The 22,210-nt window shown below is 39.1% G+C and overlaps 1 protein-coding gene across 1 annotated transcript in view; it reads right to left on the reverse strand.

Annotated features, from left to right (window-relative positions):
- COL6A5 (collagen type VI alpha 5 chain) overlaps nucleotides 1–22,210 on the reverse strand; it is a 117,346-nt gene that overhangs the window by 39,954 nt on the left and 55,182 nt on the right. Inside the window, exons 29-32 of the mRNA XM_089911160.1 lie at nucleotides 20,939–20,974; nucleotides 20,783–20,819; nucleotides 5,643–5,654; nucleotides 2,046–2,533 (exon numbers count right to left, since the gene is read on the reverse strand). Of these exons, the coding sequence (XP_089767286.1) occupies nucleotides 2,046–2,533; nucleotides 5,643–5,654; nucleotides 20,783–20,819; nucleotides 20,939–20,974 (573 nt within the window). The remainder of the gene's footprint in view (nucleotides 1–2,045; nucleotides 2,534–5,642; nucleotides 5,655–20,782; nucleotides 20,820–20,938; nucleotides 20,975–22,210) is intronic.

The following is a 22,210-nucleotide window of genomic DNA, read 5'->3' on the forward strand; positions in this document are numbered from 1 at the left end:
ACTGTATAGCAAAGGGAACCATATTCAATATCCTGTGGTAAACCATAATGGAAAAGTATATAAAAGAGAATGTATATGTATGCCTATATATGTGTGTGTGTGTATGTGTGTGTATACATATATATATAACTGAATCACGTTCTGTACAGCAGAAATTAACACAGCATGTAAATCAACTATACTTCAATTTTTAAAAGTTCCATTCCAAAAGGATGTAGACAGAGGACACTAAGTCTATTCAAAATTCTTGGTAGTACACTGCCTGATTTTGTCTGTTTCTTGATTATATTTTGCTTTGATACTCACTGAAATGGGCAATATATAGCATTCATTCATTCAGACTCAATAACTATATATTGGGCATTTACTCTGTATGAGGCACCATGCAATACAGACAATTTAATTATAATAATAGAAATCTACAATTCCCAGGTGATGAGGGGATCTCTCAATCAACAGAGATGCTCATGCTTTTGTTCTTTCTCCCTTGTGAAATTAAAAGGTAGAAAAACCACCCCCTCTGTTTTTCTGTAAAGTGCTGACTGAGCATTTGGTAATATTTATTATCATTCCAGCCTTATAGTTAGAAAGTAGCTACTACATTCCTACTCTCTAGTTTTTATGAAACTGGATACTTTGGGTGTCATTTTGTGTTTGACCTTGTTGGTCCCCCATGTAAAGATTAACTGCAACCTTGGTAATCAAGGAAGTTTATTCACAGGAGTCAACCACATGCTCTTCATTCATCCATGCATTCATTCAACAAATATTTATTGAATGGCTACAATGTTAAATAAGTAATATTCTAGGTGCTGGAGATACAGAAATGAACAAAGCAGATAAAATCTCTATCCTACATTCTAGTGGGGGGACATATACCATAACAAAACCAATAAATAAATTATCTATGTTGGGAAGTAATTATTTTTATAGAAACTACTTCAAATTCCTACAATCCTTTCTGTCAGGAACTATTCTCCCTATGACTCCTATTTCCAAAATATTCATGGATATCTTACGATTATTGACTCTCTTCCTGTTATAGAGGGCTTTTCTTTTTATAGTAGACATGTGTATTTGTGTAAAAATAGACCTTTATAGGGCTTCCCTGGTGGCGCAGTGGTTGAGAGTCTGCCTGCCAATGCAGGGGACACGGGTTCGTGCCCTGGTTCGGGAAGATCCCACATGCTGCAGAGCGGCTGGGCCCGTGAGCCATGGCCGCTGAGCCTGCGTGTCCGGAGCCTGTGCTCCGCAACGGGAGAAGCCACAACAGTGAGAGGCCGCGTACCACAGAAAAAAAAAAAAAAAAAAAAGACCTTTATAACCTCTTGGATGACATAATGATTCCACCCAGGTCCAGGAGCATGTATTTCATGGATAATGAGTAGATTTTAAAATAGTTGAACAGTAGATGGAGAAGTTCTTCAGTTTGCGGGGAGAAAGAGGGAAGCACAGATCCCATGAGAATCTGTGAATCCAAAAGTGATGGAACCTCTCTTGGGAAAAAGGGTTCATACCCATCAAAGTTTTACACATTAAGGGTGTTCAAAAACCCCATAAACTTCACCCATTACAGGTTAAGACCAGCTGTTCAATGAGATACAGCTAGCAGATGACAGATTTGAGAAACACCAGGTTGGCAGAGGGCTGGTAAAGCATTATATTGATAGCCCTATTTCAAATCTTGACTTAGCCACTTAATAGCTGTACAAAATTGAAGAAGTCACTCAAACTCTCTGGGCCTCAGTTTCCTGATTTTTAAATGGAGATAACGTGCATTTACTTCAGAGGGTTGGCGAATGCCTGAGTGTGTATGTAAAGCTCTAGGGACAGTGCCTGGTGCCCAGCAGGACCTGAACAAAGGTGGCTGCTATCATTGGCTACTGTGCTTATTAAAAATTGGATTTCATGGACCCTGGCAACAATACAGCTGTGAAAATTGCAAAGGGGTCAAGAGGCCACATCTGTCCCCCTACTCCCCAGTATTCCTGTCCTGCCAGTACTAATATCTTAAAAATAAATACGTTGACCAGGGAAGTACTTACCTCAAAAGCCTCCTCAAGGGAAACTCTTTCATTGAAAGCAAAGACTGCAGGGCTGATATCCAAGGCACTAAACTCCATGGTGGCTGTGATGATGGATGACCTACTGGCAGATTGTCCATTGCTAAAAAACACAGCGACTCTCTGCACGTTGGCTCCTGCTAACATCCGCTTGAAGATGTTCCGAGCCACAAACTTCATCGAGTTACCAATGTCTCGGACTTCTCCGGAGTTTTGATATTTAATTTGGGAAAGAAGCTGAAGGAGTTGCTTCTTACTATGGTAGTCAGACCCACGGATGAGGTAGTTGGTGTCTAAGTCGAAGGAAACCACGACAACTCTTGCTCCCACAGGGCAATTATTTTCCCTGATGTGAAGGTCATTGACAATAGAAATGATGATGTCCCTCGTTTCATTAAATCTCTGCTCTGTGATATCGTAGGACTGGTCCAGGGCAAATACTAGCTCTGTTGGATACACTGGACACTTTTCTACAAAAATGAGAAGCAAAAGTATTAAGTTATTTCACTGGGTCAAAAGCCTTTCCCATTCCCTTTACTCCAGTGAGATAGGTTGACACCGAGGTCTGGGAAAATGCAAGTGTCACGTAAACCCTAGAACCAGAGGTACCCACATGTAAAGGGAGGAAAAGACTCTCCTTTGTTAGCTTGAAGGTGTTACCTAAATACAGAGCAGTGATATTTTGCTATATAATGCTGACTTCACTGCCCACCATCAGTTTACTATTTAAAAAGAAATTGGTAGGAGTATTTGAGCTGATGGAACTTGCTGTATCTTGATTGTGGTGGTGATTACATGAATCTATGCATGTGTAAAAACTGAACAAAAGAGTGAATTTTACTGTATGGAAAATTTTTAAAGGAAACTATGGCTTATCAGAAAATCTGAAGGTAAGGTAACCCTCTTGCACTGTTGGTGGGAATGTAAATTCATACAGCCACTATGGAGAACTGTATGGAGGTTCCTTAAAAAACTAAAAATAGAATTATCATATGACCCAGAAATCCCACTACTGGGAATATACCCAGAGAAAACCATAATTCAAAAAGAATCATGTAACACAATGTTCACTGCAGCTCTATTTACAATAGCCAGGACATGCAAGCAACCTAAATGCCCATCAACAGATGAATGGATAAAGAAGATGTGGTACATATATACACTGGAATATTACTCAGCCATAAATAGGAACAAAATTGGGTCATTTGTAGAGACGTGGATGGATCTGGAGACTGTGATACAGAGTGAAGTAAATCAGAAAGAGAAAAACAAATATTGTATATTAACGCATATATGTGAAACCTAGAAAAATGGTACAGATGACCAGTTTGCAGGGCAGAAATAGAGACACAGATGTAGAGAACAAACATATGGACACCAAGTGGGGAAAGTGGTGGTGGGGGGTGGTGGTGGTGTGATGAATTGGGGGATTGGGATTGACATGTATATACTAATATGTATAAAATGGATAACTAATAAGAACCTGCTGTATAAAAAAAATAAAATTCAAAAAAAATCTGAAAGTTTATTCTCTTCAAAAATCTTCGGAAATGGGGCTTCCCTGCTGGCGCAGTGGTTGAGAGTCCGCCTGCTGATGCAGGGGTCACATGTTCATGCACCAGTCCAGGAAGATCCCACATGCCACGGAGAGGATGGGCCCGTGAGCCATGGCCGCTGAGCCTGCGTGTCTGGAGCCTGTGCTCCGCAACGGGAGAGGCCACAACAGTGAGAGGCCTACGTACCGCAAAAAAAAAAAAAAAAAAAAAAAAAACTTCAGAAATGATCTACTAATAATGATAAAGTCAGCTGGAAGACTTTCATCCACTTATGTGCAAACATTTATTGAGTATCCACCATGTGAAATGCAGGGTAACATGTGCTGTGAGATACATACGAAGATGAACAAATCCAAGTTTGCCCTCGAGGAACTTGTCTGGGGAAGATCATGATATTGAAAGGTAGAGAGTGATTATTATTCTTCACAGGAATTCAGAGGACAAAGAGGCTGTTTCCAGAGAGAGAGGATTTCAGGGGCTTTGGGATGACAGCGAGGGTGGCAGGAGGAAGGGGGCAGCACAGTGGACCATGGCAGGCTTTCAACAAGCTATTATAAAGATGGGACTGTCTGTAATCTCCAACTCAATCCTAATAGTTTTATGATGACTGCACTTTGGGAATTTCATAGGTAATCTGCCCTATGTATCAAACCAAACTTTTCAAAGTCCTTGTTAAAGTCTGAACACAGGAAGAGAAAATGAAATTATTTAAAAATTAAGCACCCCCTCATCTACATCTACTCTCCCCAATCTGGCTAACTATCAAAATGCATAAAACTCAAAATATAGCATCTCCCCACCATTGTTACCAGTAACAGAAATAGAAGAGGAAGTGTTGATTTTGAGATGTATTTTGAATCAAGACATTTTGCTGCGAAGAAATTTTTAAAATATGCAAGCCAATAATGAACAAGGAAATGAGAAAAATGGACTATGCCTTATTTCTTAGCCCTATACTAAAAATGATTAATGAAGTGGTAGATAGCATCTTCAGAGCTGACCTATCATCACAGATTTTCCTAGAAGGCAGCACCAGTTTCCATTTATTTTTAATCTCTCCCTTTCTTAGTGCCCAGTAGGGTACCTGATAAATTTAATTCAAACCCCTGATGTTTTACTGAGTGCTTAGATTTACTAAGATTTTTTTTTTTTTTTGGAATAAAGTGAATGGTGCCAAACTTTGGGATGAGCTCAAAGATCTGGTGGATCTATGTCAGCAGGCCTCTAGGAGACCAGGAGCTCTTGGAGTTGACTTAACCGGCTCAGAGGTGACATCATCCGAGGGGTCTAAGGCAACACAGAACACCGATTGTAGTCTAGGCCCCAAGAAGACCATCCTCCATCCTCTGGGTCAGGCTGACGAGTGGTGGGCACATGGAGGTGAAAGGTGTGAATGGAGGTCAGAGAGAGGAAAGGAAACATCGCCCGTCCAAGGAGCCAGTGTCCACGGACTCAGCAGCAGATGGAACAACAGAATGGGTCAGGCAGCGAGCAGCCCTGCACTGAATTGCCCAGCAACACAGGACCTACCCCGTGAAGAAAATTAGTTGGAAACTGGCAGGACCTGGAAAGAACAGCAATGTGAAAGATCTGGGAGCTGGCAGTCAGCATTTTATAGTTAAGTCCAAACATGACACTTAAAATTATAGTCATAATAAGTGTCTGCACAGAAGGAAGAAGTCTCTTTTCCCATGGGGATGAGAGTTTCTTATTTTTTCTTTGTGAAGTGTTTATTCAAATATTTTGCCCATTTACTTTTATTTTTTTTATTTATTGAAGTATAGTTGATTTACAGTGTTGTGTTAGTTACAACAAAGTGATTCAGTTAGACATACGTATATATATATCTATTTTTTCCCAATTCTTTTCCCTTATAGGTTGTTATAAACTATTGAGTATAGTTCCTTGTGCTATACAGTAGATCCTTGTTGGTTATCTATTTTATATATAGTAGTGTGTATATGGTCTTGTCAGAATGCAAGAATTATTTCAGCAAGCTGCATAATATGGTAAGAATACTCACCTTTCCAACAAGCTATAAAGAGGAGAGAGAGAGAAAGAGTCTGTTACACTTTTGGAATGCTGACTAAAATTAATCCAAAAAATAAAATTTCAACAAAGTTTAATATTCTGTTTAACTCTAATTGCAAATGGGGCTAGTTTCTAGTAACAGGAAGCCAAGGTTAAAGGATGGAGGAGGGTGGACACAGAAGTTTATTATTTTGTGGATCTTCCTGACCTTTCCTTCTTGTGAGCTGTGGCCAGCAGACATTAGCAGAATTCTGGTTGAAATTTGAATCACTGATCACTTGTTTTAGAAACAGAACAGATGAGCCTCTGATTAAAAGGTAAGATAGCTAAAATTCAATTTGTTTTGTCTCTATTTTACAGCCTTCTGAGAGCCATTCAACAAGGCAGGACTAAAATACGGGGTCTTATTTTCTTCCCTGATGAGCACCTTGGGAACCTCTATTTTTCTGCAGAGCTGTGGAGATTTCCAAATGAACTTCGTCTCTGCTAAAAAAAAATACAGCTCCTGTGTTTGTGTGATCTTGTATCCAGACTGAGGGAACCCCCTGCTTTCTCCCGAGCATCTGGTTTCTCCAGGTGATTTACCTGGTAAGCATGAGATGTAACAGGGGGAAATATTGGCAAATCTTGAAGAAAGCACAGGCCTGACAATTTCCATGTTCATTTTACTCAATTCCTAGGAAGCAAATGAATCACTCCGAGACAATAAAAGATTTTACTAGCCCTGGCAACAAACTGGTCATCCATCCTGCTGGCCCACAGCCCACAAACACCCTCACATCAACCCTAGGAACATTTTTGTTTGTCTTCATCCTACAGTTGCTGAGATGCTGACTGCCAACAGAGAGCACACAGAACTCACGGCCTCCTCTGCATCTCAAGGCCTGAAATAGATCTCTCTTCCTGACTGAGAAGTCCCATTTGTTAACCTCTAGCCCAGCTGTGAGGCCAGAAGAACAAACTCTAGAACTAGGTGCATTTGTCTGAGTTTCAGTCTGGGGAAACCACTTGACCTCTTTTAGGGTGTTTCTTTTTTTAAATTTAGCTTTTCCTGAAAATTCTCTTTCTTATGTCTCTCCTTCTAAGACTCCAATTACTTGGGCCCTCCTGTTTTATTCCCAACCTCGCTTTCTCTCTCCTTTCTCCCCAGCTTCCTAGATCTCTTACTTTATTCTGGGGGAAGTTCCCACCCACCATCCCAGGGCCCTCATGCCAGTGTGGCTGGAGCTGCTGTAGGGCTGAAGAACAAACATGGTGCAGAAGGAGTCCAACCTTGCAGGGCATCTGAATTAGCTCCAAAGGCCTGTCACCCAAACCCCTATCTCAGTTCTGCATTCTAGAGTTCCATGCTCTCTGATCAGCACCCTGTCTGGTTATAGACTCTGCCCACTCCCCAACAACCCCTTAATTTCTTGGCTAACTCCTTTCATGCAGTGTTGGAAAATGCCCTCACACCCCAAATCCTCCAAGATAGGTATTCACCTCCCTGCCCCTTCCACCCCTTGGGTCTTCCCTGATTTAGATCACACACTCCTCTCCCTACAATAGCTCTCCCCTTGTCCTCTCCCTGTGCCCCAGGCTGGTTCTCACCCCCTCCCTGTGCTGAAGAACCTTTCAGCTCTCAAGTGACATCTTTGACATGGGTTCCCCCACTCAACCTTGGAGTTTTCTCCACTGGCTGCTTCTTGCCTCTTTCCAAGCTGCCCACACTTGGGACTTCCTCATCTCTGCAGTGCCATTTTTTCTGGTGTTGGGCCCACTCTTTTTGCTAATGGATCTCCCTGGGTTCAATCCTTGGAATTCCATTTCTGTCTCTCTAGTTTCACATCCTTTGGAAGCTCATTCATCCCTGCGGCTCTAAGGACGTTAGTAACTCCAGCTTCCATTCTGCCTGTAGATCATTTCACTTTAGGGTCTACACAGCATTCCTCTGCCTCTAAAATGTTTAAACTCATCACTTCTTCCTACCAATAGATTTTCTTCACAATTCTTCCTCTGTCTTCTCATCCTCAGTGGTACCAAACCTCTCCCGCTGTGGCCTTAGAGTTTTTATTTATTTTTTATTTTATTTTAATTATTTATTTTTTTATACAGCAGGTTGTTAGTTATCTATTTTATACATATTAGTGTATACATGTCAATCCCAATCTCCCAATTCATCCCACCCCACTTCCTCCCCCCGGCTTTCCTCCCTTGGTGTCCATACGTTTGTTCTCTACATCTGTGTCTCTATTTCTGCCTTGCAAACTGGTTCTTCTGTACCATTTTACCAGATTCCACATATATGCATTAATATACGATATTTGTTTTTCTCTTTCTGACTTACTTCACTCCATATGACAGCCTCTGGGTACAACCATGTCTCTACAAATGACCCAATTTCATTCCTGTTTATGGCTGAGTAATATTCCATTGTATATATGTACTACATCTTCTTTAGCCATTCATCTGTCAGTGGACATTTAGGTTGCTTCCATGACCTGGTTATTGTAAATAGTGCTGAAATGAACATTGGGGTGCATGCATCTTTTTGAATTATGGTTTTCTCAGGGTATATGCCCAGTTGTGGGATTGCTGGGTCATATGGTAATTCTATTTGTAGTTTTTTAAGGAACCTCCATACTGTTCTCCATAGGGGCTGTATCAATTTACATTCCCACCAGCAGTGCAAGAGTGTTCCCTTTTCTCCACACCCTCTCCAGCATTTATAGTTTGTAGAGTTTGCCATGACGACCATTCTGACTGGTGTGAGGTGATAACTCATTGTGGTTTTGATTTGCATTTCTCTAATGATTAGTTATGTTGAGCATCTTTCCATGTGCTTCTTGGCCATCTGTATGTCTTCTTTGGAGAAATGTCCATTTAGGTCTTCTGCCCATTTTTGGATTGGGTTGTTTGTTTTGTTAATATTGAGCTACATGAGCTGTTTATATAATTTGGAGATTAACCTTTTGTCCGTTGATTCATTTGCAAATATTTTCTCCCATTCTGAGGGTTTTCTTTTCATCTCACTTATAGTTTCCTTTATTGTGCAAAAGCTTTTAAATTTCATTAGGTCCCATTTGTTTATTTTTGTTTTCATTTCCATTACTCTAGGAGGTGGGTCAGAAAAGATCTTGCTGTGATTTATGTCAAAGAGTGTTCTTCCTATGTTTTCCTCTAAGAGTTTTATAGTGTATGGCCTTATATTTAGGTCTTTAGTCCATTTTGAGTTTATTTTTGTGTATGGTGTTAGGAAGAGTTCTAATTTCATTCTTTTACATGTAGCTGTTCAGTTTTCCCAGCAGCACTTATTGAAGAGACTGTTTTTTCTCCATTGTTTATCCTTGCCTCCTTTGTCACAGGTTAATTGACCATAGGTGCGTGGGTGTATCTCTAGGCTTTCTATCCTGTTCCATTGATCTATATGTCTGTCTTTGTGCCAGTACCATACTGTCTGATTACTGTAGCTTTGTAGTATAGTCTGAAGTCTGGGAGCCTGATTCCTCCAGCTCCATTTTTTCCCCTCAGGATTGTATTGGCTATTTGGGGTCTTTTGTGTCTCCATACAAATTTTAAGATTTTTTGTTCTAGCTCTGTAAAAAAATGTCACTGGTAATTTGAGAGGGATTGCATTGTATCTGTAGATGGCTTTGGGTAGTACAGTCGTTTTCACAATATTGATTCTTCCAATCCAAGAACATGGTATATCTCTCCATCTGTTTGTGTTATCTTTGATTTCTTTCATCAGTGTCTTATGGTTTTCTGAGTACAGGTCTTTTACCTCCTTCAGGAGGTTTATTCCTAGGTATTTTATTCTTTTTGTTGTGATGGTGAATGGGATTGTTTCCATAACTTCTTTTTCTGATCTTTCATTGTTAGTGTATAGGAATGCCAGAGATTTCTGTGCATTAATTTTGTATCCTGCAACTTTATCAAATTCATTGATTAGCTCTAGTAGTTTTCTGGTGGCATCTTTAAGATTATCTATGTATAGCATCATGTCATCTGTAAACAGTGACAGTTTTACTTCTTCTTTTCCAATATGTATTCCTTTTTCTTCTCTGATAGCGGTGGCTAGGGCTTCCAAAACTATGTTGAATAATAGTGGCGAGAGTGTACATCCTTGTCTTGTTCCTGGTCTTAGAGGAAATGCTTTCCGTGTTTCACCATTGAGAATGATGTTTGCTGTGGGTTTGTTGGATATAGCCTTTATCATGTTGAGGTAGGTTCCCTCTATACCCACTTTCTGGAGAGTTTTTATCATAAATGGGTGTTGAATTTTGTCAAAAGCTTTTTCTGCATCTACTGAGGTTATCATATGGTTCTTATCCTTCAGTTTGTTAATATGGTATATCACATTGATTGATTTGTGTATATTGAAGAATCCTTGCATCCCTGGATAAATCCCACTTGATCATGGTGTATGATCCTTTTAATGTGTTGTTGGATTCTGTTTGCTAGCATTTTGTTGAGGACTTTTGCATCTATATTCATCAGTGATATTGGTCTGTAATTTTCTTTTTCTGTAGTATCTTTGTCTGGTTTTGGTATCAGGCTGATGGTGGCCTCATAGAATGAGTTTGGGAGTGTTTCTTCCTCTGCAATTATTTGGAAGAGTTCAAGACGGTTGGGTGTTAGCTCTTCTCTAAATGTTTGATAGAATTCACCCGGGAAGCCATCTGGTACTGGACTTTTGTTTGTTGGAAGATTTTTAATCGCAGTTTCAATTTCATTACTTGTGATTGGTCTGTTCATATTTTCTATTTCTTCCTAGCTCAGTCTTAGAAGGTTATACCTTTCTAAGAATTTGTCCATTTCTTCCTGGTTGTCCATTTTATTGGCATAGATTTGCTTGTAGTAGTCTCTTAGGGTGCTGTGTATTTCTGTGGTGTCTGTTGTAACTTCTCCTTTTTCATTTCTAATTTTATTGATTTGAGTCCTCTCCCTCTTTTTCTCAACGAGTCTGGCTAATTGTTTATCAATTTAGTTTATCTTCTCAAAGAACCAGCTTTCACTTTTATTGATCATTGCTACTATTTTCTTTGTTTCTATTTCATTTATTTCTGCTTGATCTTTATGATTTCTTTCCTTCTGCTGACTTGGGGTTTTGTTTGTTCTTCTTTCTCTAGTCCCTTTAGGTGTAAGGTTAGATTATTTATTTATGATTTTTCTTGTTTCTTGAGGTAGGCTTGTATTGCTATAAACCTTCCTCTTAGAACTGCTTTTGTTGCATCCCATAGGTTTTGGATCACTGTGTTTTTGTTGTAATTTGTCTCTAGGTGTTTTTTGATTTCCTCTTTGATTTCTTCAGTGATCTCTTAGTTATTTAGTAACTCATTGTTTAGCCTCCATGGGTTTGTATTTTTTACGTTTTTTTTTCCCTGTAATTCATTTCGAATCTTATAGCGTTGTGGTTGGAAAAGATGTTTGATATGATTTCAGTTTTCTTAAATTTACCAAGGCTGATTTTTGACCCAAGATATGATTTATCCTGGAGAATGTTCCATGTGCACTGGAGAAGAAAGTGTGATCTGCTGTTTTTGGATGGAATGTCCTATAAATATCAATTAAATACATCTGGTCTATTGTGTCATTTAAAGCTTGTGTTTCCTTATTAATTTTCTCTCTGTATGATATGTCCATTGGTATAAGTGAGGTGTTAAAGTCCCCCACTATTATTTTTTATTTTTTTTTTTAAACATCTTTATTGGGGTATAATTGCTTTACAGTGGTGTGTTAGTTTCTGCTTTATAACAAAGTGAATCAGTTATACATATATATATGTTCCCATATGTCTTCCCTCTTGCGTCTCCCTCCCTCCCACTCTCCCTATCCCACCTCTCCAGGCTGTCACAAAGCACCGAGCTAATATCCCTGTGCCTTGCGGCTGCTTCCCCCTAGCTATCTACCTTACTACGTTTGTTAGTGTGTATATGTCCATGACTCTCTCTCGCCCTGTCAAAGCTCACCCTTCCCCCTCCCCATATCCTCAAGTCCATTCTCCAGTAGGTCTGCGTCTTTATTCCTGTCTTACCCCTAGGTTCTTCATGACATTTTTTTCCCCCTTAAATTCCATATATATGTGTTAGCATACGGTATTTGTCTTTTTCTTTCTGACTTACTTCACTCTGTATGACAGACTCTAGGTCTATCCATCTCATTACAAATAGCTCAATTTCATTTCTTTTTAAGGCTGAGTAATATTCCATTGTATATATGTGCCACATCTTCTTTATCCATTCATCCGATGATGGGCGCTTAGGTTGTTTCCATCTCCGGGCTATTGTAAATAGAGCTGCAATGAACATTTTGGTACATGACTCTTTTTGACTTTTGGTTTCCTCAGGGTATATGCCCAGTAGTGGGATTGCTGGGTCATATGGTAATTCTATTTGTAGTTTTTTAAGGAACCTCCATACTGTTCTCCATAGTGGCTGAACCAATTCACATTCCCACCAGCAGTGCAAGAGTGTTCCCTTTTCTCCACACCCTCTCCAGCATTTATTGTTTCTAGATTTTTTGATGATGGCCATTCTGACTGGTGTGAGATGATATCTCATTGTAGTTTTGATTTGCATTTCTCTAATGATTAATGATGTTGAGCATTCTTTCATGTGTTTGTTGGCAGTCTGTATATCTTCTTTGGAGAAATGTCTATTTAGGTCTTCTGCCCATTTTTGGATTGGGTTGTTTGTTTTTTTGTTATTGAGCTGCATGAGCTGCTTGTAAATTTTGGAGATTAATCCTTTGTCATTTGCTTCATTTGCAAATATTTTCTCCCATTCTGAGGGTTGTCTTTTGGTCTTGATTATGGTTTCCTTTGCTGTGCAAAAGCTTTGAAGTTTCATTAGGTCCCATTTGTTTATTTTTGTTTTTATTTCCATTACTCTAGGAGGTGGGTCAGAAAGGATCTTGCTGTGATTTATGTCATAGAGTGTTCTGCCTATGTTTTCCTCTAAGATTTTGATAGTTTCTGGCCTTACATTTAGGTCTTTAATCCATTTTGAGCTTATTTTTGTGGATGGTGTTAGGGAGTGATCTAATCTCATACTTTTACATGTACCTGTCCAGTTTTCCCAGCACCATTTATTGAAGAGGCTCTCCTTTCTCCACTGTACATTCCTGCCACCTTTATCAAAGATAAGGTGTCCATATGTGCGTGGGTTTATCTCTGGGCTTTCTATCCTGTTCCATTGATCTATCTTTCTGTTTTTGTGCCAGTACCATACTGTCTTGATTACTGTAGCTTTGTAGTATAGTCTGAAGTCAGGGAGCCTGATTCCTCCAGCTCCTTTTTTCGTTCTCAAGATTGCTTTGGCTATTCGGGGTCTTTTGTGTTTCCATACAAATTGCGAAATTTTTTGTTCTAGTTCTGTGAAAAATGCCAGTGGTAGTTTGATAGGGATTGCATTGAATCTGTAGATTGCTTTGGGTAGTAGAGTCATTTTCACAATGTTGATTCTTCCCATCCAAGAACATGGTATATCTCTCCATCTATTTGTATCATCTTTAATTTCTTTCATCAGTGTCTTATAATTTTCTGCATACAGGTCTTTCGTCTCTTTAGGTAGGTTTATTCCTAGATATTTCATTTTTTTTGTTGCAATGGTAAATGGGAGTGTTTTCTTGATTTCACTTTCAGATTTTTCATCATTAGTGTATAGGAATGCCAGAGATTTCTGTGCATTAACTTTGTATCCTGCTACTTTACCAAATTCATTGATTAGCTCTAGTAGTTTTCTGGTAGCATCTTTAGGATTCTCTATGTATAGTATCATGTCATCTGCAAACAGTGACAGTTTTACTTCTTCTTTTCCGATTTGGATTCCTTTTATTTCCTTTTCTTCTCTGATTGCTGTGGCTAAAACTTCCAAAACTATGTTGAATAAGAGTGGTGAGAGTGGGCAACCTTGTCTTGTTCCTGATCTTAGTGGAAATGCTTTCAGTTTTTCACTATTGAGGATGATGTTTGCTGTGGGCTTGTCATATATGGCCTTTATTATGTTGAGGAAAGTTCCCTCTATGCCTACTTTCTGCAGGGTTTTTATCATAAATGGGTGTTGAATTTTGTCGAAAGCTTTCTCTGCATCTATTGAGATGATCATATGGTTTTTCTCCTTCAATTTGTTAATATGGTTTATCACATTGATAGATTTGCGTATATTGAAGAATCCTTGCATTCCTGGAATAAACCCCACTTGATCATGGTGTATGATCCTTTTAATGTGCTGTTGGATTCTGTTTGCTAGTATTTTGTTGAGGATTTTTGCATCTATGTTCATCAGTGATATTGGACTGTAGTTTTCTTTCTTTGTGACATCCTTGTCTGGTTTGGGTATCAAGGTGATGGTGGCCTCGTAGAAGGAATTTGGGAGTGTTCCTCCCTCTGCTATATTTTGGAAGAGTTTGAGAAGGATAGGTGTTAGCTCTTCTCTAAACGTTTGATAGAATTCACCTGTGAAGCCATCTGGTCCTGGGCTTTTGTTTGTTGGAAGATTTTTAATCACAGTTTCAATTTCAGTGCTTGTGATTGGTCTGTTCATATTTTCTATTTCTTCCTGATTCAGTCTTGGCACGTTGTGCATTTCTAAGAATTTGTCCATTTCTTCCAGATTGTCCATTTTCTTGGCATAGAGTTGCTTGTAGTAATCTCTCATGATTTTTTTTATTTCTGCAGTGTCAGTTGTTACTTCTCCTTTTTCATTTCTAATTCTATTGATTTGAGTCTTCTCCCTTTTTTTCTTGATGAGTCTGGCTAGTGGTTTATCTATTTTGTTTATCTTCTCAAAGAACCAGCTTTTAGTTTTATTGATCTTTGCTATCGTTTCCTTCATTTCTTTTTCATTTATTTCTGATCTGATTTTTATGATTTCTTTCCTTCTGGTAGCTTTGGGGTGTTTTTGTTCTTCTTTCTCTAATTGCTTGAGGTGCAAGGTTAGGTTGTTTATTCGAGATGTTTCCTGCTTCTTAAGGTGGGCTTGTATTGCTATAAACTTCCCCCTTAGAACTGCTTTTGCTGCATCCCATAGGTTTTGGGTCGTTGTGTCTCCATTGTCATTTGTTTCTAGGTATTTTTTAATTTCCTCTTTGATTTCTTCAGTGATCACTTCATTATTAAGTAGTGTATTGTGTAGCCTCCATGTGTTTGTATTTTTTACAGATCTTTTCCTGTAATTGATATCTAGTCTCATGGCGTTGTGGTCAGAAAAGATACTTGATACAATTTCAATTTTCTTAAATTTACCAAGGCTTGATTTGTGACCCAAGATATGATCTATCCTGGAGAATGTTCCATGAGCACTTGAGAAAAATGTGTATTCTGTTGTTTTTGGATGGAGTGTCCTATAAATATCAATTAATTCCATCTTGTTTAATGTATCATTTAAAGCTTGTGTTTCCTTATTTATTTTCATTTTGGATGATCTGTCCATGGGTGAAAGTGGGGTGTTAAAGTCCCCTACTATGAATGTGTTACTGTCGATCTCCCCTTTTATGGCTGTTAGTATTTGCCTTATGTATTGAGGTGCTCCTATGTTGGGTGCATAAATATTTACAATTGTTATATCTTCTTCTTGGATCGATCCCTTGATCATTATGTAGTGTCCTTCTTTGTCTCTTGTAATAGTCCTTATTTTAAAGTCTATTTTGTCTGATATGAGAATTGCTACTCCAGCTTTCTTTTGGTTTCCATTTGCATGGAATATCTTTTTCCATCCCCTTATTTTCAGTCTGTATGTGTCTCTAGGTCTGAAGTGGGTCTCTTGTAGACAGCATATATAAGGGTCTTGTTTTTGTATCCATTCAGCCAATCTGTGTCTTTTGGTGGGAGCATTTAGTCCATTTACATTTAAGGTAATTATCGATATGTATGTTCCTATTCCCATTTTCTAAATTGTTTTGGGTTCGTTATTATAGGTCTTTTCCTTCTCTTGTGTTCCTTGTCTAGAGAAGTTCCTTTAGCATTTGTTGTAAAGCTGGTTTGGTGGTGCTGAACTCTCTCAGCTTTTGCTTGTCTGCAAAGGTTTTAATTTCTCCATCAAATCTGAATGAGATCCTTGCTGGGTAGAGTAGTCTTGGTTGCAGGTTTTTCTCCTTCATCACTTTCAGTATGTCCTGCCACTCCCTTCTGGCTTGTAGGGTTTCTGCTGAGATATCAGCTGTTAACCTTATGGGGATTCCCTTGTGTGTTATTTGTTGTTTTTCCCTTGCTGCTTTTAATATGCTTTCTTTGTATTTAATTTTTGACAGTTTGATTAATATGTGTCTTGGCGTATTTCTCCTTGTATTTATCCTGTATGGGACTCTCTGTGCTTCCTGGACTTGATTGACTATTTCCTTTCCCATATTAGGGAATTTTTCAACTATAATCTCTTCAAATATTTTCTCAGTCCCTTTCTTTTTCTCTTCTTCTTCTGGAACCCCTATAATTCGAATGTTGGTGCGTTTAATGTTGTCCCAGAGGTCTCTGAGACTGTCCTCAGTTCTTTTCATTCTTTTTTCTTTATTCTGCTCTGCAGTAGTTATTTCCACTATTTTATCTTCCAGGTCACTTATCCGTTCTTCTGCCTCAGTTATTCTGTTATTGATCCCATCTAGAGTACTTTTAATTTCATTTATTGCGTTGTTCATCATTGCTTGTTTCATCTTTATTTCTTCTAGGTCCTTGTTAACTGTTTCTTGCATTTTGTCCATTCTACTTCCAAGATTTCGGATCATCCGTACTATCATTATTCTGAATTCTTTTTCAGGTAGACTGCCTATTTCCTCTTCATTTGTTAGGTCTGGTGCATTTTTATCTTGCTCCTTCATCTGCTGTGTGTTTTTCTGTCTTCTCATTTTGCTTATCTTACTGTGTTTGGGGTCTCCTTTTTGCAGGCTGCACGTTCGTAGTTCCCGTTGTTTTTGATGTCTGTCTCCAGTGGCTAAGGTTGTTTCAGTGGGTTGTGTAGGCTTCCTGGTGGAGGGGACTAGTGCCTGTGTTGTGGTGGATGAGGCTGGATCTTGTCTCTTTAGTGGGCAGGTTCACGTCTGGTGGTGTGTTTTGGGGTGTCTGTGGCCTTATTATGATTTTAGGCAGCCTCTCTGCTAATGGGTGGGGTTGTGTTCCTGTTTTGCTAGTTGTTTGGCATAGGTTGTCTAGCACTGTGGCTTGCTGGTCGTTGAGTGAAGCTGGGTGCTGGTGTTATGATGGAGGTGTCTGGGAGATTTCCGCCGTTTAATATTATGTGGAGCTGGGAGGTCTCTTGTGGACCAGTGTCCTGAAGTTGGCTCTCCTACCTCAGAGGCAGAGCCCTGACTCCTGGCTGGAGCACCAAGAGCCTTTCATCCACACGGCCATTCACAAAAAGAGGAAAAGGGAAAAAAATCATAGATCTCGCTCCTAAATTCCACCTCTTCAATTTGGGATCATTCCTTGTCTATTCAGGTATTCCACAGATGCAGGGTATATCAAGTTGATTGTGGAGCTTTAATCCGCTGCTTCTGAGGCTGCTGGGAGAGATTTCCCTTTCCCCCCCACTATTATTGTGTTACTGTCGATTTCCTGTTTTATAGCTGTTAGCATTTGCCTTATGTATTGAGGTGCTCCTATGTTGGGTGCATATATATTTATAATTGTTATATCTTCTTGGATTGAACCCTTGATCATTATGTAGTGTCCTTCCTTGTCTCTTGTAACATTCTTTATTTTAAAGTCTGTTTTATCTGATATGAGTATTGTTACTCCAGCTTTCTTTTGATTTCCATTTGCATGGAATATCTTTTTCCATCCCCTCACTTTCAGTCTGTATGTGTCCCTTGGACTGAAGTGGGTCTCTTGTAGACAGCATATATATATATATATATATATATATATATATATATATATATATCTTGGTTTTGTATCCATTCACTAAGCCTGTGTCTTTTGGTTGGAGCATTTAATCCATTAACATTTGAGGTAATTATTAATATGTATGTTCCTATTACCATTTTCTTAATTGTTTTGGGTTTGCTTTTGTAGGTCCTTTACTTCTCTTGTGTTTCTCACTTAGAGAAGTTCCTTTAGCATTTGTTGTAGAGCTGGTTTGGTGGTGCTGAATTCTTTTAGCTTTTGCTTGTCTGTAAAGCTTTTGATTTCTCCATTGTATCTGAATGAGTTCCTTGCTGGGTAGAGTAATCGTGGTTGTAGGTTTTTCCCTTTCATCACTCTAAATATATCATGCCACTCCTCCCTGGCTTGTAAAGTTTCTGCTGAGCAATCAGCTGTTAACCTTATGGGGGTTCCCTTATATGTTACTTGTTGTTTTTCCCTTGTTGCTTTTAATAATTTTTCTTTGTCTTTAATTTTTGTAAATTTGATTACTATGTGTCTCGGTGTGTTTCTCCTTGGGTTTATCCTGTCTGGGACTCTCTGTGCTTCCTGGACTTGGGCAGCTATTTCCTTTCCCATGTTAGGGAAGTTTTCAACTATAATCTCTTCAAATATTTTCTGAGATCCTTTCTCTCTTCTTCTGGGACTGGTATAATGCAAATATTGGTCCGTTTAATGTTGTCCCAGAGGTCTCTTAGGGTGTCTTCATTTATTTTCATTCTTTTTTTCTTTATTCTGTTCCATGGCAGTGAATTCCACCATTCTGTCTTCTTCCAGGTCAGTTATCCATTCTTCTGCCTCAGTTATTCTGCTATTGATTCCTTCTAGTGTATTTTTCATTTCAGTTATTGTATTGTTCATCTCTGTTTGTTTGTTCTTTAATTCTTCTAGGTCTTTGTTAAACATTTTTGCATCTTCTCAATCTTTGCCTCCATTCTTTTTCCAAGGTCCTGGATCATCTTCACTATCAATATTCTGAATTCTTTTTCTGGAAGGTTGCCTATCTCCACTTCATTTAATTGTTTTTCTGGGGTTTTATCTTGTTCCTTCATCTGGTACATAGCCCTCTGCCTTTTCATTTTGTCTGTCTTTCTGTGAATGTGTTTTTTTTTCCACAGGCTTCAGGATTGTAGTTCTTGTTTCTATAGTATTCCCTCTGGTAGATGAGGCTATCTAAGAGGCTTGTGCAAGCTTCCTGATGGGACGGACTGGTGGTGGGTAGAGCTGGGTGTTGCTCAGGTGGGCAGAGCTCAGTAAAACTTTAATCTACTTGTCTGGTGATGGGTGGGGGTGAGTGCCCTCCCTACTCGTTGTTTGGCCTGAGGTGACCCAGCACTTGAGGTTACAGGCTCTTTAGTGGTGCTAATCATGGACTCCAGGAGCGCTCATGCCAAGGAGTACATCCCAGAACTTCTGCTGCCAGTGTCCATTTCCCTGCGGTGAGCCACAGCCACCCCCCACCTCTGCAGGAGACCCTCCAACACTAGCAGGTAGGTCTCATTCAGTCTCCTATGAGGTCACTGCTCCTTCTCCCTGGGTCCTGATACACACACTACTTTGTGTTTGCCCTCCAAGAGTGGAATCTCTGTTTCCCCCAGTCCTGTTTAAGTTCTGCAATTAAGTCCTGCTAGCCTTCAAAGTCTAATTCTCTGGGAATTCCTCCTCCTGTTGCTGGACCCCCAGGCTGGGAAGCCTGACATGGGTCTCAGAACCTTCAATCCAGTGGGTGGACTTCTGTGGTATAATTGTTCTCCATTTTGTGAGTCACCCACTCACCAGTTATGAGATTTGATTTTATTGTGATTGCACCCCCTCCTACCATCTCATTGTAGTTTCTCCTTTGTCTTTGGATGTGACGTATCTTTTTTAGTGAGTTCCAGTGTCTTCCTATCAATGATTGTTCAGCAGTTACTTGTGATTCTGGTGCTCTTGCAAGAGGGAGTCCTTACAGTTGTTTTAAACTTGTTTTTGTTGTTGGTCTTTCCTGGCCATACACTTGCAATGACTACATTTTTATCCAGTCTCTTATAATAAGTCTTTCTGATTTTCCCATTTTCCATTCTTCTGATTGTGATTGTATAGGCATGATTAAAATTGAAATGGAAACATGAAGAAAGACAAATCACCTAGAATTCTACCACTCTAACACAATACATGGTTACATTTTCCCAATTCCTCTTCTAGTATTTGTTTCTATGTATATATATTTACCTATATGTAAAAATGAAGAGTCAATTTAATTTTCTAGTTTTTAATGACAATATTTTTCATATTTGTGTGAGTCTTCATAAAAATCATATCTGCTTAATATTTTATCAGAGCATGATGGACTATAACCCAATTATTCTATAAGTATAAACAGTCTACTTATATAGTCATTTTTCTCTAATGAATAATATTTCAACAACCTCTGTACCTATAATTTTTTTCCCCTTTATTTCCTTAGCATAAATTTCCAGAAATGAGATCACTGGGTTTCTTTCTACCTCATATTCTCCTTGATCATAACGAAAGACAACCTCTCTCTTTGTTGACCCTGCTTTATTCCTTTGCTGAAACTACTATTTTTTTAAAAAAATTATTTTATTGAAGCATAGTTGATTTACAATGTTGTGTTAAATTCTCCTGTACAGATAAGTGATTCAGTTATTCATATATATACATATACACATTATTTTCCATTATGGTTTATCTCAGGATAGTGAATATGCTTCCCTGTGCTACACAGTAGGACCTTGTTGTTTACCCTTTCTATATGTAATAGTTTGCACCTGCTAATCCCAAACTCCCAATCAATCCCTCCCCACCTCCCACCCCCTTGGCAACCACAAGTCTGTTCTCTATGTCTCTGAGTCTGTGAAACTATTCTCTTGCTGCTTCCCATCACTTCCTATAACCAGATTCAATGACTTCCATTCAAGCAGCCTTCATTAATTAAGTAGCCAAACAACCCGAGATCCCCATGTCCATCCCTTTAACACCATGCCCTCCAGGCCTTTGTGCATAATTGTTATACTAGTGTGAGCTGAGTCACACACCTTTTGGGTTGGTCACTGATTGTTTCCCACAGGCATGTTTTCTCTCCCTCTAGGAAGCACACCTCTGAGCTAAGGCATGTGCCTTTTCCTTCCTCCTTTGTTGTGAGCTGTTCCCACAGCAGGCACTCACAGCAAGCCTGCTGCCAAGGACATATGGTTTCTCCACCAGTGAGTTCAGCCTACTGATTCCACATCCCCACATTGCTTTCATCCTAAGTGCCCTCACTAATCAATGATGCTCTACAACACACAGATACTCACGACTATGGTCCTGCATGAACTGGATTAGATCACATTGCTGTACATGAAAAAGGAGAGAGAAAATAAGAAACATGAATGCAGTGAATTCCAAGTGGCCATATTCATTTCCCAGTGAACAGGTTGCATTTTTGTGTGTGTGAATAAGGCGATACATACAGAATATACCCGCTGCCCTGCCATGCCTTTAGGGCCCTAGGAAAACAAAAACAGAGCAAGTTATTGGTATGTGAATTGGAGTCTTCAGTGCTTTTCCCCCACACACTGAGAGTATAAACCTTTCCGTTTCAGTGATCAATTAAGCTAATGTCTACCTAGAATGAACTGAATAACTTTTCTAGGACAACAAGAAGGAAAGAAACAAAAGTACTTTTTAAAAGTACTTGTACTGCAGATAGAACATTTAGAAGGCATTTCTCATAATAATACTTAAAATTATAAACAGCAGGCTTCCCAAAGAGTAGCATGAAGGAGAGACATTTACTGAAGTATATTTAAAACACTGGCAGCAGCACACAGCCTCAACATATGTGAAAAAAAAAGACAATTACATAGCCAAATGGACATTACACAGAAGGAGAGCATACACACTAAGCTCATAAATGCTGAAGGTGATGGAGGAAAGGAATACAGATAATTGGGTGAGATGAGTCAGGGAAGGTGCTAAACACAGTCAGCTGCCTTTCTTGACAAGTGTGAGCTTTTCTCATTTTCCTTTTAATTCCTTTTTATCAGGATCAGCCTTCTTCTTGGCAGTTGGTTCTTAATGTGTTTGCACATATGAATCCCTTTGGGCAGCTTTTAAGTATTATTATGAGAAATGCCTTCTAAATGTTCTATCTGCAGTACAAGTATCTTTAAAAAGTACTTTTGTTTCTTTCCTTCTTGTCGTCCTAGAAAAACCATTCAGTTCAGTCTAGGTAGACATTAGCTTAATTGATCAAACACTGAAAGCTAGGATGTTTGCTGGCTTCAGAAAATGCTGTCACATGCTCATGATTGCTGTATGATTTCACTGACCCCTCAGAAGCTCATCCATGAATGTCAGTGTAAGAACCTCTGTTCTAAATGACAACTGGGCATCTGTCCATCCATCCATCTATCCATCTATCCATCCATCCATTCATCCATCCATTGAACAGTTAAGTGTCTGCTGAATGCTGATGTGGCCCACTGTGTGCTGCTGGTATTAACCAGAACTGTCATGGCATCCATGATTCTACCCACTGGGGGCATATTTTCTTCCTGACCCAAATCAAGAAATATGCATCTCACTAAAAGATTCAGAGTCTTATTTTTCCATTTACAAGTGACAGCAGAAAACAGAAAAAAAATGCACAGCCATTTAAACAGAGAGAGGAAGAGTTTCCAGCTAATGAATAGAGTAGGCAGCCCACATCCTACAGAAGATCAGAACTGTGGAGAGTAGGT

Source organism: Delphinapterus leucas, chromosome 4 (genome assembly GCF_059928025.1).
Source record: "Delphinapterus leucas isolate spDelLeu-1000000601 "Yukka" chromosome 4, BTC_Dleu_Yukka2, whole genome shotgun sequence".
NCBI classification, from domain to species: domain Eukaryota; kingdom Metazoa; phylum Chordata; class Mammalia; order Artiodactyla; family Monodontidae; genus Delphinapterus; species Delphinapterus leucas.